This window comes from Carettochelys insculpta, chromosome 1 (assembly GCF_033958435.1).
Source record: "Carettochelys insculpta isolate YL-2023 chromosome 1, ASM3395843v1, whole genome shotgun sequence".
Taxonomy (NCBI): Eukaryota; Metazoa; Chordata; order Testudines; family Carettochelyidae; genus Carettochelys; species Carettochelys insculpta.
Genome location: NC_134137.1, coordinates 134,934,896 through 134,952,196, shown reverse-complemented (window position 1 = coordinate 134,952,196; position 17,301 = coordinate 134,934,896). Strand labels below are relative to the sequence as shown.

Here is a 17,301-nt window from a genome sequence, read left to right as displayed (position 1 = left end):
AAATCTGACTTATAGACTCAGAGTTTGAATAATAACCTTACAAATATTTAAGCATGTTTTTGACAGTTGAAAAACATCTGTAGCTGAGGTTCAACTTTTGATTTCAAAGGCCTGAGTGTGATTAATCGGGCTCTGTTCTGAATTTTCATGGACTTATTTCTAAGCTAAATTATTTATTTTGAGGCGGTTCAAATTATTTTCAAAATAACAAGCCCATCTAATGAGGAAGACCTTTGCAGGAGGTCAGTTCATGGTAAATGAAGACCCACACCCAGAAAGTTCTGGCCAATGCACATTGTTCTGATGATCTCTGGAAAGCTCTCGTTTCTCAGAATGGGACAGGATGCAAAGATTAATGTGGCCACTGACATTCAATAAACAAGGCTCATGCTATCTGTGAAATTAATTCAGTAAAGATGATCTTTTAGCTTTACTAAATATCTCGGAACCTTAAGTTGTCTTATCTTCCATCACTTACCTGTTGAAGCTCGTGATAAAAAGACAAAAGGACTAAGCATGGTGGCAGAGATAGCAAAGAGATCAGGTGCACATCCTCACTATGTGTAGATCAGAGCAGCCCCTCTGAGGTTAACAGAAACACACCAGTTTACACCCACTGAGGATTTGGCCCTTACAAGTGCCAGCTGAAGCAGGAGTTTTCAGGAGGCCAGTAAGAAAAAAGACCAGCTATGTGTCCCACCCAAAGCTGGACCCAGTGAGGCTTGTGGACCAAGCATGCTATCCTGCTCTTGAAATAAGACAAGCAGAAGCAGGCTTGGTGGCAGCCCCTTCATTCCCTTGTCAGGAATGTGTGTGTGTGTGTGTGCGCTACACTGAATGAAATGCAGGAGCAGCATGTGGATCAAGTGAGACATCCTGCCCTTTCCCCAGGGACAGTCTATGGTTACTACTTCAAATCCGGCTAAACCAGTAGCTGCTGCCACTTGCCTCCCATTTTCCAGTGCAGGGTTTAGATACCACCAAGCCACCCACTGAGACGACGTACCAGCCTTAGGAAACTGGTAGAGTTTTCAGTAATGCAAAAAAGAGTGACAGGCCCAGGCTATTCTGCAGTTACCAAGGGTTTGTTTTCCTGCATTTTTGGTATAAATAAAAGAAAATGCGCTATAATAAATGACAGAAGAAGACTCCTGACTGCATGTGACAGTTCTTCCTCTGCTAGCATCCAGTACAATGTCAAAGGTCAGCTTGATAGTCTGCAATTCTTATCAAAACGTAATACATAATGTTTTAAATGTAATACACTTCAGGAAGTGTAGGTAAGCAGACCACTTTTTTTTCTAAGATGACTGAAGACACTCAGCCTGTATACCCAGCAGCATTATTTCAGAATCAGCTATTCCGGAAGAGGTTCTCCAGACTACTCTATTTCAACATGTGCATCTACACACAAAGGTTACATCTACACTACAGCGATCTGTCAGCAGAAGCTACTGTTGGAAGATACCTCCTGGCAAATCTTCTGTCAACAGCTCATGTCCACACACAAAACCAGATTGAAAGAACAATCCACTCCCTCGACAGAGAGAGTCCAGACTGCCCAGTTCCTCTCTTGACAGAATGTTCAACTGGATACTCATCAAACAGGGCTGCCTGGTGAACTGGAAGCCCTGTCTGTCAACAAAAAGGCCCCCAGAACATCTACACGACTTTCTTGTCAACAGAAAACTGTCAAAGGTGTTATAGCTGAACATGGAGAGGCACAATGCTGCCGGCACATGTGCCAGGGTTTGTCGACAGTCTGTTAACAAAGTGCATTTTGCGTGCAAAGGCTCCACAGGTGTTTCCGACAAAAGCCCAGTTTTGTCAGAGAAACCCTCTTGTGTCAACGTAGCCAAAATGTATATCAAAATAGTGCTCAGCTATTTTGAAATAGAGTATCCACACACAATAGAGCCTACTGCAGATTAGAGCCCCTGGAAGCACTATAGCTTATTTCAAAAAAACCCTTATATAGCCCCTATTCCAAATCATCTATTTCACAATAGGCGATATGCCTCATAGAATGAGATTTACAGAATTCAAATTAAGCCACCCACTATTACGAAATTATTTTTGGTTTTGCTGTGTAGTTGCTCACGAAGTTATTTCAGAATAGCGGTCATTATTCCAAAATAACTTTGCTGTGTAGACACACTCTTAGGGACCAATCCTGCAGCTTCCCCTCATTTGAGAAGTTTCACTGGAGTCTGTGGAACTATGGGAAGGTGAAATTCACTCCTGCATAGAAGTCCAAAGCCCTGCTGGTGGCTCACTCAGAATCAGTCTTAAACAGATGTATGCAGTGCATAAGTTTGTGCTGGCCCTCTGCACAAAGGTGAGCTTGTGTCCAAGTGAACAGAGGCTTCAGGACTGAGCCATTAGCATTATGAATCACAGCACCCCAAAGTATTCTGGGTAACCAATATACCTGCTCATCAATTGAAGTGCACTGCCTCCTTATGGTGAAATTCCCTGTGTGTACGTTAAAAATGCTGGAGTTGTTGTAGGGAGAAGTATTTATTGTTTTAGTTGTAAAATGGGACGTAACTAGCAATATTTGAATTAAGGCCAAACTTTATCTAGAAGACATACGCTTTACATTACTGCTATAAACAATATTTATACCTTCTAGAAAAAGTTGTGTCTGAGTTCCAATCTTGGTACTTGTCTGTGTTTATTCCCCATACCCTTCTGCAATGGTTAATGTTGTATAACAGCCTTGGTTGAAAGTGATAATCAGGCTTTCACAGAGAGGTAGGAAAGACAGGTAAAATTTATCAGTTCAAGCATGTCCAAAATATAATGACTTTTCACATAATAAATAGGTGGGAAATGGCAGAACTTTGACATTTCAAAAAATACGCTTGTCAGAAAATATCAAAATTTGGGGAGGAAACACAAATGTCTGAAACTGAAAAGATTGAACATATTCCTGTTTGCCCTCTGGTAATATTTGGGGTTGATAAATATCAGCAAAAGCCAGAACTAGTAATGGATTGCTAGATGATAAATACAATTTGAGGAAGAAGAAAAACAGGCTTACTGGCAGTACTATTGAAAGGATAAGCTTCCATCAATGCAGGCCTTGATAACAAAGGCAAAAAGAAAAAAAAATAATCAAGCTATCTTGTTAGAAGTAGACAAGAACAGCATTTGTTCTCACACCCAAACTCACAACATAATAAAATGATTAGAAGATCATGGAACAGCAAATAAAACCAATTCAGTTAACCTGGATACTTTGGTAATATAATTTCAGTGGGGTTTCCCCCATTTAGACTAGCTGTGCTGCTGAGAGGAGTTTGCATTCAGTGTCTACATAACTGCAGCAAAGAAAAATTCGCAAATGCTGAACTTGTCCACCCCAACAAAACATTTACTTGTATTTGTGTTTTGTTTTACTTAAAATGATCGCAAAAATGTCATACAGGCTTTTCATCTTACTTCCCAGAAATATGGCACATTGACTAGAAATCATAGCATCTATCTTTTTCCATATGATACATATATTTTTATCCATTCCTAGAAGACTCGGACTGTCATTTGGCACTAAACTGTAATGTACCCAGTCTGAGCATAAAGGACTTAAGTTATGGTTCTTGAAGAACTGGTAATTAACAGAATAAGAATGTACGGCTATTTTTAATCTATAATATTTACAGTATTGCACTTTACTGCACTTAATTGCATTTCACTAGAAGTAATGCTGCATCAGTATTATGCCTTAAAACCATATGTCCATCTTTGTTATGAGTCATTCTCCCTATATCCTGTCAAAGAGCAAGATTTCAATTCAAAGATCCTGACATTAGGGAGGAAAAAAAAAAAAAAATCAGAAAGTCAACCTGTTCCTATGGCACAGCGCATTTCTGTTAGTTCAGGTGATTCTGGGTAAAACAGGTGCATTCATATCGTTCCCATCATCCAAGCCACCACTACCGGCTAGCAAATTCTAGTCTTTTTCGGTCTCCTTTGTCCTCCTTCCAAATGACTTTTAGCCATTTGAGACACCTTTTTGTTATTGCTGTTTTTTTTTTTTTTCTGAAAAAAAAAAAAAAACCCAACTTCGCCTCAGATCTGAAATTCCACATTTAAACCCAAAACCGTTCTGCAGCAGCAGCTCCTCGGCGTTGGAAGAGGCTCATGGCAGTGAAATAATACCGTTGGCAACAACGAAATGTCAGCTTTAATGGAGACCAGCCCCAAGGATCGGTTTTATTACTGTTTTTGCTTTGTTTGAATGGATGGTCCTGTCTTCAGAACGCGCTCAGACACGTGTCCAGGGTCGCAGAGCAGAGGGCAGCCGCCGGCCTCACGCTGCTGGGAATCATTCTGGCCAGGGTCCAAATCCACAGGTCCCGTCGTTCGCAGCTCAGCGGGAGTGAAAGATTTGGTTCCCCGCTTGCGTTATCCGCCGGCGAGTCTCTGCGGCCGGGTGCGATCTGCTGAACGCGGCTGCGGGACTGCCTCGCCCGAGCACTGCCTCCGGGGCGCAGTCGCACCTGGGCAGACGCCTGGGGCGTGAAACCTACAAAAGATGAGCAGGCAGCCGGGCCCCCCGCGGGCCCCACCGACCCGGCTCGGCTGCCAAGGGGCAGAGGGGCGGCCAAGCCGAGGGCCTTGGGGGTAGGAGCGCCGCAGTGACCGTCTTGCAAAGTCCTGGCTCCCCCCCGCGGGCCCGGGCAGAGTCCCCGCGCGGCGGAGGGGGAGAGGGAGTCCTGGCCCCCCCTACGCGCGCACCCCCGGGCAGGCAGTGTCAGAGCCCCAGCGCCTCGGCGTGTTTCCTAGCCTTGAGCCGCAGGTCGGCGATGCTGGAGTTTTTGCTGTTGCTCTTGGCAGCCGCGGCCACCACGGCGGCGGCGGAGGCGGACTCGGCCAAGGAGGCGATGGGGAGTCCGAAGGGCGGCGGGGGGAACATCAGGTAGGGCGCGTGGGCCGCCAGGTGCGGGTGGAGGTGCGGGTGGGCGTGGGCCACGCCTTCCAGCTGCAGCTGCGCTTGGACCTGGCAGGCGGAAAGAGGGGAGCGGGGTGAGAAGGGGCGGGAGGGCTGGCCACGCCCTGGACCCACCCCCCCGTGGGGATCGGCCACCTCCCCGCGTGCAGCGCCCTGCACCCTGGGACAAGGGCCGGCCCTCCTGCGCCCGGCTTCTGAAGCCGAGCCACGTCATTCCCCCTCCCCCGGTGGGGGCGCCAGGGGTGGCCATTTATTTGCCATCGACTCGCCCCCCCCCCCGGCCTCGTGTTAACACGGTCCCCACTTCTGCTGTGCCCCGCCTCGGCGCCAGAGCCCTGGCCTGACGCCCGCCGCACAAGCTGAGCTCCGTCCTGGGGCAAGAGGGGCAGAGCGGGCTCCCTGGCTCGGCCAGCCGAGGCTTTCCAAGGGGCTGAGCAGCCTGCAAAGGCCAGCCCCAGGGCCTTGATTTACACCCGTACAGCCGCTACCTGGCTGCTCAGAGCTCCCCCGGAGAAGAGAGGCCTTCAGAGGCCGCCTGATGTTTGCAAAATGAATTAACCACTCAAGTGCTAAATAGTCGTGCGCGCGCTAGGGGGGTTGATTTCTAGCCTCCTGGAAACTCTTTCACCCGGGACAAGGGAGGAGTAGCCCGTGTTCATTCCGGAGCACCTTAGCCCGACCCCAGCACGGTGGAGTGAGATCTCCGCGCGGGGGTGGGCTTTCTCCCCCCAGGTACAGGCGCTCTGCAAAAAGCAGCACCATTAACGGGGCCCTTCCACCTGCACTGCGGCTGGGGAACCGAGTCCCCAAGGATATTGGTAAGGGCACCACCCGGCCGAGCCCCAGGCTGAAACTTGCGGGTAGTGAGTGGGGGCAGGGCGAGCTGGGCTCTTTGCTCCCTTAGCTCAGCGTAACTCCACCGACTTCCCTGGTTTGGTCCTAGCCCGCTTTGTATCCCGGGGCAGAAGCGGGCTCTCGGTTTTGCACCCCACACCAAATGAGCGCAGAGACAGAGCGAGCCAAGGGGGAAGCGATCTCCTCCCCGGACCTCTGGGTCCTGCCCCCACCCCAAGAGGCGGATGCTGCCCCTACACCCTGAGGGTGCGGGGAGCCGGGCACTCATGTGATTACGCTGCTCGCTAACAGGATCCAGAGATGCTCCCCCTGGCCTTGCGCCCAGATCGCCTGAGCGCCAGGCCCCGGCACTCGGAGCACAAGCTGTGCCTGCGCGCCCAGGCTCTGGGGCAGCTTGGGGCCCTGGACTCGGCCTGGCGGGATCGGCTTTGCCGGGACTAGGTCACTTGCATGGGGGGCCCCGTCCCTGAGTTTGGCCTGGGGGAGCGGCCAGCTCCTAAGCGAGGAGAGGGATTGGCTGGGCCGCGTCCTGACTCAGGGAGCCGGTCCCTGCATGGCGCACTGCGTTCATCTATCCAAGGGCACTTGGCAGCCTTTCCCTCTGCTCGGGCCGGGGCTGGATCCTGCAACCAGACTCCCCTCGGCTAAGCTCAGGAGAGCCGAGCCGAGCCTCTCTGGGGGGGTTGGCTGCGCTCCTCGCTCCTTCATTGGCTCGTGGGGGGCTGCCACCAGGCCGCAGCGCACCAGGAAAGGAGGCCAGACCTACAGCCGCCTTCCTCTGCCTGCGCCTGGGCCGAGCAGGGGAGGGTTGGGGGGGTGTTGGAAAGAGGCCCCTTCTGAAGTTTTACAGCGTGCTTTTAATACGTGCCAACCTGGCTATAAATGGCACTTGTAAACGTGTCCCGCTTCCTCCCCGGGCGGCGAAAGGGCAGCGGGGGAGGAGGGCGGGCAGGGGCGCCAGGCGCTGGGTCAGGCGTGTAACGGGAAGCAAAACGAACTACCTGTTGGAAAGGCATCCGCAGGGCTCCCATGTTCACGTAGGGGGCCACTCGGCAGGCGTCTAAATGGCTGGCGGTTCCCAGGATAACACCTGCCAGGAGAGACAAGGCGCGGTTAGCCCCGGAGCGGGGGTCGCGGGGAACACCCCCCCCCGTGTCATCCCACCTCTTCTGCTCCAGCCCCCCGTGATCTCCTCCTCCCCCCAGGCTCTGCCACCCACCTTTGTGCATCTGATTCTCCTGCTTCCGGCACTTCGCCCTCCTGTTCTGGAACCAGACCTGCGGAAGAGGAAGGGGGGAAGGTGGGCACGCCGTGCGGGCAGCCGGCACCAGCCAGCGGCGGCCCAGCCGGCCCCGGGAGATCTGGGGTCAGAAACAGACACCCGCGCACAGCCGAGAGGCGCTCCAGGGCGCACTGCGTGAGTGATTACGGCTCTCGCAGCCCGGGTGGGGCGGCTGAGCCAACGCGGGGCCGCCACCGAACCCACCAACATTCCCTCCACTCCCGGCCAGGGTGGCCTGCGAGGCCCGCAGCTCAGAACCTACCGTAAATCCCCTACAACCCGGACAGCGAACACGCGGGACGCCTGTTCCTATCCCCAAACCCCCCCGTCTCCCGCGGGCCGCCCAAGGCAGGTGAGCCGGGGCGATCGCTAAAGCAAAGACCGAAAGTGTGTTGTTCACAGGCTCTCCCCTTCTCCGGCTTTTTTTTGTTCCCTCGGGTTTGAGCCAAGCCGGTAACATTTTGTCCAACTTCAGGGCTCGCTGTCTCGCCCGTACAATCTGTTACCAATTGGATTATCTGTTCCCCTCCAAAACCTGCAGTTTTATGGGGTTTGAGAGATTTGAAGGTCTCACAGAAAATCATAAATCCAGACTCGAGCGGACGGGCTGCATGATTCCCTCGTACATTAACTTTTGGGTTTGAAACGCTCCTGCTGACGTTTTAATGTGCTGACTTCCAGGCAATACCAGACTCTTTCCCAATTTGGCTTTGCGGAATTATTTATACTGCTACCAGGCCAATCTCCATAATCCAGTAATCCTCAGCTAATTCTAGTCATTAGAACAGTCAAACCAATGCAAACGTCCCGTTGTCGTCGTTTCTCTTGGGCATCCTTGGAGAATAGTTCAGATGGCTGAGTGCACTAGTTCCTCTAACCGGCTGCTTTAACAAAGTGAGTGGGGTGGCTCTTTAGACGCTCAGGCTCGAGTGGGTTTGCCCGCTTTTGTCCCGACACAAAACGCGGACCCCCATCGACTGGCGATGCTGTTAAGATCTTGAAGCTAAGTAAACACCTCCAACCTCTGGTGTTCTTCCACTTGCTAAGTGCTCATTCGGTTAATTAATCCTAACTGCACTTCCTACATCACATTTTCCCTTCAAGCTTTCTTCAATTGCCTTAATGATGGCCATTTACCATGGAGTAATTAGTGCAACGAAAGGCTTCCAAAGGCATTAATTACCCAGGGCACCTCAGTGGTTTTCTTAACTAGGATCTCGCCTTCCCCGCTCTGGACCACAATGCCCGGTGCTCTCGGGCGCCGGCTGATAGCACGAATGAGACCGAGTGCCCCTAGTCTAAGCCAGCCTTGAACTGTGCCCGGCTTTGGAGCTGGCTGAAAACGGGGAGCTGATTTTTTTTCCGGGGCGTGCTCTTTCCCTGCGTTACCGGCTCTCACGCTCGGGCCAGCGGGGCGTCACTGGGTGGCTTTAGGGACTACTGAAGTGAAACGTATGTTTCCAAGCGAAAAAAGAAAGCCACCCCCCAAGGAACGTTTAAAGATCTGTGTCCCAGGCTGCTGCCGCGTGCGGGGAAGAGCTCTGCAGCAGCGGCAGAAGACGGGGGCATGAAACGTGTCTGCCTTTTTCTTGGCCGAGGAGTTCCCAGGGTCGTGAGGCATTTGAGCAGCGTGGAAGCAACTTCTCCCGCAAAGCAGACTAGCGTTCAGCCCAAGAGTGCATTTCCCTCGGTAAAACGAAGTGCCCTTTCCCTTCAGCTACGCAAAAATAAGGTTAGGGGGAATAAAAAGTGATGAATTAGCCACCGCGTTAAGCGATAATAAATCAGGCTTGGTGTGATTCACGATCAATTCCAATTAGTCATGAATATGCTAAGTAAAGCACAGTACACTGGTTTAGACAGTTATTTCTTCATTAAGGATCACTCAGTGATTTCTTTCACAAATGCTCTAATCTGATTTCCTTTTGATTTCCATTAGAGACAGTGAATAATGACATTTAATTTAGCCCTGCGCCATAAACCCAAAGATATTTGTTGTAATTGAATTACTGCCTGCTCCTCGCTATGGTCTCATAACTTTCAATTATAACCCTGACAGCTGCGTGATATGAGTTTCCAGTACAACACTAAAAATAAAAGGTTAATAAGGACTAGCTACCATAGGGGCTTCAATTTATTTACAGCAAATTTCCACGCTAAATTGAAACTATATCCTTTAACAACAAGGAGCAGGCGGTGCAGGCAGGGATTAGGGAACACTGCGGAGAGTATTAAAATATCTTTCCTTTTCCTCCTTTCTTTATTTGCTACCCCTTCTGTTTAACTGGATGGAGGCTTCTGGTTTTCCCGGGTTAATTATCTCACCCAAACGCTTTCCCTTCCTTACACCAAGGACGGCCGAGCTCTCTCGGGCAGCTCTCCTTTTTAAAAATGAAGAAGTTAAATTTGCCCTTGCTTATCCTCCCCGCTTGTTGTGTATTTTATTTCGGGTGCGGTATTTCAAGAGCCACCCGTTCTCCGAGCACCCGCTTCCCCGCGACTCTGAGCATCCTGCTGAGGTGCCGTTACCCAGTAATAAACTACTCGAAAGGAAGAGGGCAGAATTCAATTACGAGTAATTTATTTTTATAGAAACAGTACATCAAGGCCCTAGAAAGATATTACAGAGCCCCAGCAAGGAGATCGGGGAAAATGACATAAGATTTGATGTCCCCTTCAGCAAAAGTTTAATCTTTTCATTAATTTAGCTGGGGTAGTTAGATCAATCTTCCGGGAGAGTGCAGGCCGGCAGCCCGTTGGTTCCCGGCAGCATGCCCTCCTGTTTAAGCGTGTGGCCCACGCGCCGGGGTCCCTGGCCCAGCTTGTTTTACACAGGAAAACTAGCTACACTGCTTATGTCGGGAAATGCCTCAAAGAATCACTTCTTTAGCGGCTGTCAGGTAGCGAGGGGGTCTGAGAAGCAGAAGATTTTCCCCTGTTCGTTTTCTAAAGGCTGCACGTTTGCGCTATTTTCGGGAGGACAAAGAGAATCTCTCTGTCGTCTGTAGCCCAGTGTATATGATTTATTTACATATCTATGCATAGAGAGGTGGGGGGTTTTTTTCCCCGGAGGGAAACTGACGCGATTAAAACCCAAAGGGGCTTTTTGTCTGGGAGCCCTATAGAGCAAGACAAGCTGATAGGAAGGGTTTCATTCGCCCTGTGGATTTCTTTGCTTTCTACTCCTGCTCAGAAATCCACAGGTTGATTTTATTAATTCCGTCTCCCGTGACATCTGCTCGGGGAATGGCTTCCCTGTTTCTTTCTTTCCTCCCCCTCTGCCCTCGCACGCCTGGGCTGTCCAGGAGAAAGTTAGAATTAAAAGGTGTAAGACAAGCGATTGGGAGACACGAGGAGCCAGGCTGCTGGCGTTTGAGTGCCACGTTTTTGTGACTGGATTGTCAGATTTTTTTTAAATAAATAAATAAATAAAGGCCGGGGGAGTGGGAAACGCACCAGACGGGGTGCAATGAATTCGCACGTTGCTGGGCGAGGCAGACGGGAGCACCTTTCCCCCGGCTCGGGCTGAACCCAAAGCTCTGCACCTCTCCCCCCTTAGCTGCGGCCGTTGCGTTCCGGAGGTGCAGTCAGGCCCCCGTGGGAGGCGAGCCGGGAGGAAAGGCAGAGGTGGGGATGAAGAGCGAGGTCACCGGCTGAGTTTGCCAGAGCAGCTGGCTGCGTTGTTGATTAGCCAGTTGCCGGCAGCGTGCCCGGGCCCGGCCGCCACGGAGGGGTTAAGGGCTCTGGGGCAGGGCGAGCGCCCAGGAAATGCCCCCAGAGGCGGCGGCTCAGCTGGCACCACCCCTGGCCCTGCGCTGAGGGCACTTGCAGGCGGCCGGCGCCAGCCTCTCTCTTACCTGCACTCTGGCTTCCGAGAGCCCCAGCCTCTGGCTTAGCTCCTCCCTCATGAAGGCGTCCGGGTAGTGGGTCTCGTCGAAGAGCCTCTCCAGCTCGTTCAGCTGCTCTAACGTGAAATTGGTTCGGCTCCTCCGCTGCTTCAGCTTGGTCTGGCCGTCCTCGTCCTCGGACTTCACCTCCTCCCTCTTCTCCTTGCACTCGTAGATCCCTGCCGGGGACACGAGCCGGGCTTTAACCCCTCGCCAAAGTTGCTTTGCCCGGGCCGGCGCTTTCTCCTCGCCTCCCCGCTCAGAGGGGCATCCGCCAGGCTCGCTCCCCGCGGGGAAGGGGAAGGCGGGCGGGTTTATGCCCCGACCAAGGAAGAGGGGCGAGCGTGTCTCCCCAGCGCCTAGGCGGCGAGAGGGGCCGCGTCCCTCTGCCAGCACGAGTCCCACCTCCCGCTCCGCTCCATGGGCGACCCGGGGGGGAGAAGACAAGCGCAGCAGCGCGCCCCTGGGGCCCCTGCGCGCTGGTTTGAAATAGCAGGGGAGGGTCTGAGCCCCAGTGAGAGGAAGAGCAAAGGCGCCCGTGGATGGGGAAAGCAGCTCGGGGGGGGGGATACACATCTCCTGGAGCTGGAGGGACCGGGGGAGGTCAGCGAGTCCAGCCCCTGCCCTCTCGCCAGGGCCGAGCACCATTCTTGTTTGAACCTATTTGCCCCAGGTCCCTAAATGGCCCCCTCGAGGGCTGGGCGCTCAGCCCTGGGTTTGGCAGACCGGGGCTCGAACCCCCGCCCCAGCTCGGGGTGGTTAGGTGAGCGGGTTCATTTCTCCGGGGCGTGGGGGGGCGTCGCAAACCAGTCGCTGAGCACTAGGCGCTCTGCCTGGCTGCGGGAAGGGCCGCAGGTGGGCCCCGGGCAAGCATTGCCGGAACGCTGCCCGGAGCCCGGGGGAAAGCCAGCCTCGGCCTCCCCGGTTCCTTTCCAGGCACCTACCGCACCGCTTGCGTGGCAGGAGACGCGTTCCCTGCCGCAGTCCCACGGGCCTGGGAAATGAGACCCGGGGAAGCCGCAGGACAAACTCTCGCCCAGGCTTTCTCAGGCGCTGGAAGCATCCGGCCTTGTTCCCTGCCGGGGGAAGCTGAGCCGCTCATCATCGGGAAACAACTGCCTTCCTCTCTGCCTCCCCCACCCTCTGTTGCCCCGCTGGGGGGGGGGGTAACCAGCAAAGAGGGCGGGAAGCGTTTACAATCCGAGCCTGCTGCAGATGTGGAGTCGCACCCAGGAGGGGGAAAACGCCAAAACACGGAGGTTTGGGTTGGGGAAGGGACCGAGGGCCGAAGCCCTTTTCACGGTGGGAGGGAAAGTGACCCAAGCCCAGGGGATGGGAGCGTGCGGGTTTTAAACTCGCGCCTGCCGCAGCCCATTGCTCGCCCCGACCGAGCCCCAGCGCGGAGCCGCTTTGTCCGGGAGAAGAGGAGCTCCGTTTATTTGCGAGCCCCCCACTGGAGGGGCCCCAAGAAGTCCTTCACCCCCCGCCCTTGGTTCTGGTGTTGTGATCCACCTCCCAGCCAGTGCGGGGCTGGGAGCCAGGCCCCATGTTCAGAGGCAATGGGGAGTTTCACCCTCCCTAGCAAAACACAGGACAAGCCCGTTAAAGTAGTTGGGCGACAGCGGGGTCTGGGCTGGTGGCCATGCAGCTAGAAAGGGGCCAATGGTCGGTGTCGCTTCTCAGCTTAGCGCTGCCCCGGTCCAGGCCCGTTCCCTGTCCCCACTGATCAGCGCTTCCCCTGCCGCCAGCCCTTCGCCGAAACAGCCTTTCGGTCCCACTTCCTCGCGCCGGGGCGGGCGATTGCTCTGAAGCCGGGTTTAAGTGAGCCACGTCTCATTAAAGGGGGCCATACAGGCCAGTCCGCTTCCTGTCCCGCATAACAAGCGCCCAGCAGAGACCGAGCGGGTACCGGTGGGACTGGGAGGAGGTAATGAAATCACACTGACCCCGTACCTGAACCGAGGATGTCACTGCCCAACTCCGCCTTCTCACCTCCATCCCCACCTCCCTATACACAGACGGATGCGTGAAATAAGCACAGTCTAAAACGCCCGGGCACCCAACCAGCAAGAGGGGCGGGAAGCAATACCTCGGGCTCGCCGGGAGAAGGGTTCCTCTTTGGGGGATTTCTCGGCAGTGTCCAGGCTTTGTGATCTTGGCCCTCCGAGCCCCCCCAGGACTACGTGAAATCTACTTGGGCAGAAATACAGGCCCTGAGTCCAGCAGAAGTCTGGTTCCCCCCTCTTATTCTCCATGGGGTTCCATTGCCAGTTCAGGTGGCCCCCCGCCCGCCGTTTAGGGCAAACGCTTGCTCTGTGACCAGCAGCCCGTCAAACGATTTCTAGGGTCCGTCTCTCGCCAGGGGTGGCCTCCCAGCTCCCTGGACAAGCGGACCTGTCCAGCTTGCCCGGAGAATTTTCCCCGCTCCCTCCCCGCGGTGCTTCTCCCTTTCTGCGGGTGGGCGCTGCTCTTGGGAGGCGGAGGGGAACCTGGCCGGCCACAGGTGAGCCTCCCGGCCAGGACCGATTGTCCTGCGTCTGGTGATGGCCTGGGTGCAGCCCAGGCTCGGGATGTCTGTCTCCACGACCCCCTGCCCCTCTCCAGCGCTGCTGCAGTGTGATTTCCCCCTCTGGCGCGGATCACGCTGCTGCCTCGCTGGAAGACACAGCGGGCTCCAAAGGCAACGCCCTGGGGTCCAGCTTGGACCCAGAAGGAGCCGCACGCCGCTGGCCCGGAACAGGAAGAACGTGTCTCCTGGTACAGGAGAATTCCCCGGCCAAGGATCCCGGGTTCGCCTCCCCCGGGCTCCGCCGCGTTCGACTTTCAACCAGGGGCTCGGGCTACGCTCAGGTCACTGCGGTACCTTCCTCCGGGTCTCCCTCGCTGCACGCGCGGACCCGAGCGGCTCGCGCTCTCCGCGGGGCCAGCTGGTTGGGTGGCCAGCCCCGGGTCCGAGCGATCGGCCGCCCGAGCCCAGCCGGCTTTGCAGAAGGGGCCGCCCGCCTGCCCCCGCTTACCTTCCGCAGCCCTGCCCGTGCCGAACTCTTTCAGTTTGTCCTTCTCGCTCTCGACGTGGTCTTTAAAAAGGTGCACCGGGCAATGGTTGCTGCTCTCCGTAATGTCCTGCAGGTTAGTAGCGTCCGAGTTCCCGAGCTCCCTGGAGCGAGCCAAGCCACTCTCCAAAACTTCCCTGTACGTGATTGTCTCCTTCTTGTTGCTGCCGCCGCCGCCGCCGCCGCCGCTGCTGTCTTTGCTTTTCTGGTCAAACGATTTGGATACAAAAGCTGTAAGTTCTTCCATGGCTGCCCGGGGAGCGTATCCACAGAGATCCACTTGTTTTCGCCGGGAGATCTGGCCGTCCTCCGCACGCTTTTTTCGCACGTAGAAGATGGGCTGTATAGGGTTAGATCACTCCTGCTGTTATTTATGCCTTTCAATTTGAGATCACACTATTTATACATGGCTACCTCAGCCCAGCCCCCCGCTTTCCCTGTCTCCAGCAATTACTGACTGCTCCAGAGTCGCAGGCGGACTCCTAACAGCGATCTCCCCCACCTCAGCCCAGCAATTGGCTTTCTTTTCATTTCATCACGGGTTGGCATCTTCGCACCTTGATTTAGGGAGGCAAAGACAGAGCGAGCGAGAAATAAAAAGGGGGGGAAAGAGAAAACCCCAACCCAGGTATCTGCAGTCAGTAAATGGGTTGCAGAATGAAAGTCGAGGAAGACTTTATTGATTGCAAGGACATCCTAAGCTTGCCAACACCGTGAGTAAAAGCGGAGCTAGCTAATCAAATAAATCTGTTCTTGCAATTAACTGTGTGGCTATCAGTGGGGGGAGAGAATGATTGCTCAATAACGAGATAATTAATACAAGCTGGAGAAGCGCGTTTGCTAGGCTGTCTTGTGCTTCTACGCGATGACGCTTTTCGGGTTTGATTCGCAATTGCCCGGTTTGTGCAATGGACACAAACGTGGTCGGCAAGCGCTGCCTGTTGCGGAGGAAAACCGTGTGCTGCCGCGAAGCCGGTTGTTGCAACCCCCGAGGTCCTTCTCAGCTTTTTTGCCGAGTGGCGGAGGCACCTTCAGCTGCTTGGAAACAGGACGGGGGCTGCTTTCGGGCTAACGCTATTCTGGCCCCCGAAGATGTTGTCCGGGAGATTTAAGATCTAAAAGGGTCTCGGTTTTGTCTCCTGCCAGCCTGCCCGGGTGAGTGGTACGGCAGGGCGATTTCTTAGCACGGGGGGCCTGTCGCTACGCCCCCAAGCCCGCCTTAGCTTCGTCTACATTTGAAAAGCCAAACGACGACGGTCAGGTGTAAGACGGAGCTGTCCCTGCTTGTGCCAGCGGGTGCCTGGCGGGCGGTTATTTTTGCAGTGCACCGGCCCATTGCAACGTCCCGGGGGTAACTCTAAGCTCCCGCCTGCACTGTCCCGCTCGTAGCGGGCACCTTGCGCAGTTCCAGGGGGCTAGAAAGCTGCCCCCCGGCCCGGACTTCACACAAAGGATCGGGCAGCGGGGGCACATCCTAGGTACCACGTTGCATTTTCTTATGGCCGGTCGTCAGCGCCAGCCCGGGGGCATCCCCCCCATCCCCGTGCCCGCCCGTCCGAGGCCCTTCTTCCCCTGGCAGGAAAGGGTGCGCTTGCCCTGAACCTTAACCTGCTCCAAATGCATTTCCGCGCTGCAGGGGCGCCCGCCGGCCCGCGCACACCCCGGCGTTAACACCTCCGCAGGAGGAGCGCGGAGCCGCCGGGGAACAATTCATCAGGCGCTGGGAAATCCATTCCCCCGCTGCGATCTTCCACCGCCCAGCCGGGGGCAGTGGCTGGAGCGTTTGATCTCCGCAGCGCCGATGCCCCGGCCCCGCGTCGCATTGTTCCTGCCCACGGAGTTCGCTTCCCCCGCCCGGGAGCCCCCGCACTGAGCAGGCGGCTCTTGTCTTGTCATCGGCAAAGCCAATCAGAGCCCGGGCCCCCGCGTCTCTCCCGCGGCCCCCTCGGAATAAGAAGAGGAAACAACCGCTCTGGGGATACGGAAGACGCGGCCACGACGCGCCGATCCGCGCCTCGCGTGGAGAGCTCGCTGCGGGCCCCAGAGCAGCAGCCCCGCTTGGGTTTCCAGGCCAGCCCGCGCGGAGGTGGCGAAGGGGAGCTGCGGGGAAGGGGATGGAGGACCCGGCGCGGGGGAGCTGCGAACTCCGATCCCACGCGGGCCGGCTCGGGAGTCCTGGGGCGGCGCAGCAGGGAACCCCCCAGGCCGCTGCGCAGGAAAGGCCAAGTTCTGCCCCGCTCCGTCTCAGCGCCGGGGGGAGGGTTGAAAGCCTGTGTGGCACAGCCCTGGTAGCCAGCCCACGGCCCTGGCTCGGTTACAGCCGCTCGCACGCCCGGCCCTGGGCGCTGTGGACGCTGGTGTCCTGTTGTCTTGCCCAGCATCGGAAGGGAAGGAAGGGCGACTCCCCGGGAAAAGGCCCCCCGCAGCCTTCAGATCCACCAGGCCCTTAGCTCGCCCCGTCCTGTACTGAGCGTGGGGTTTACTTCGGGCACCTTCCCTGAAACCCCGCCGGGCTGTCCTACCACAGCCAGCCACTCGGCCCCGGCAAGGGCGCATCTCGCCAGGTGTCTGCTTCTAAAATACAAGGGGACTGGGTGTGTCTGAAATACAATGGGTGTGTGTGTGTGAAGTACAACGGGTGTGTGTGTGTGTGAAGTACAACGGGTGTGTGTGTGTGTGAAGTACAACGGGGGGTGTGTGAAATACAAAGGGGATGTGTGTCTGAAATACAACGGATGTGTGTATCTGAAATACAACCTGTGTGTATGTGTGTGAAATACAACGGGGGGTGTCTGAAATACAATGGGTGTGTGTGCGCGCGCGCCTGAAATACAACGGGTGTGTATGTATCTGAAATGCAATGGGTGTGTGCGTGCGTGTGTGCATACAACGGTTGTGGGTGTGTCTGAAATACAATGGGGGTGTGTGTCTCTCTGAAATACAGCTTGTGTGTGTGTGTGTGTGTGTGGTTTATTATTTCCAGCGACACCATTTCCGAACGCCCCTGGAGTTTGGCCCGTTTGCCCGCACGAGTGGGTAAAAAGGTGTAACGAGCCATCCGCGCGTGGTACAGAGGCGGCTTTATTTCACCGGGCTACTGGCAGCCAGGATAACTCTTTGGCCCAGTGGCGGCAGAGAGGGGCGCTCAGCAGCCCCATCGCTTGGCATTTCGCTGGCCTGGCCGGGCGCGTGGCCTTTCTCGGAGCTAGGAAAGCGGGCGCGTTAGACTCGGAGCGGGGCATGGATGCGCCAAGCGCTCTGTGCATG

The 17,301-nt window shown here is 55.3% G+C and overlaps 1 protein-coding gene across 2 annotated transcripts; it reads right to left on the bottom strand.

Moving 5' to 3' along the window:
* Positions 1 to 830: 830 nt before the first annotated feature.
* On the bottom strand, positions 831 to 14,697 carry SHOX (SHOX homeobox). Of its 2 annotated transcripts, none has more exons than XM_074983305.1 (5): positions 13,999 to 14,697; positions 10,952 to 11,160; positions 7,032 to 7,089; positions 6,811 to 6,902; positions 831 to 5,005 (listed from the first exon to the last, which is right to left on the bottom strand). In XM_074983305.1, exons 1-5 carry the CDS (start codon positions 14,279 to 14,281, stop codon positions 4,760 to 4,762), a joined length of 888 nt encoding a protein of 295 aa, XP_074839406.1. In that variant the 5' UTR covers positions 14,282 to 14,697; the 3' UTR covers positions 831 to 4,759. The 2 variants fall into 2 exon arrangements, with proteins under 2 accessions (XP_074839406.1, XP_074839407.1); XM_074983306.1 differs by having other exon boundaries at positions 6,814 to 6,902.
* Positions 14,698 to 17,301: the final 2,604 nt, after the last annotated feature.

Excerpts from the sequence above, each read along its gene's own strand:
- SHOX (XM_074983305.1), bottom strand. The coding sequence starts at position 14,281 with ATGGAAGAACTTACAGCTTTTGTATCCAAATCGTTTGACCAGAAAAGC. Across the intron at positions 7,090-10,951 it reads TCTCGGAAGCCAGAGTGCAG|GTCTGGTTCCAGAACAGGAG; the intron begins GTAAGAGAGAGG and ends CCTCTTCCGCAG. Across the intron at positions 6,903-7,031 it reads GGAGAATCAGATGCACAAAG|GTGTTATCCTGGGAACCGCC; the intron begins GTGGGTGGCAGA and ends CTCTCCTGGCAG.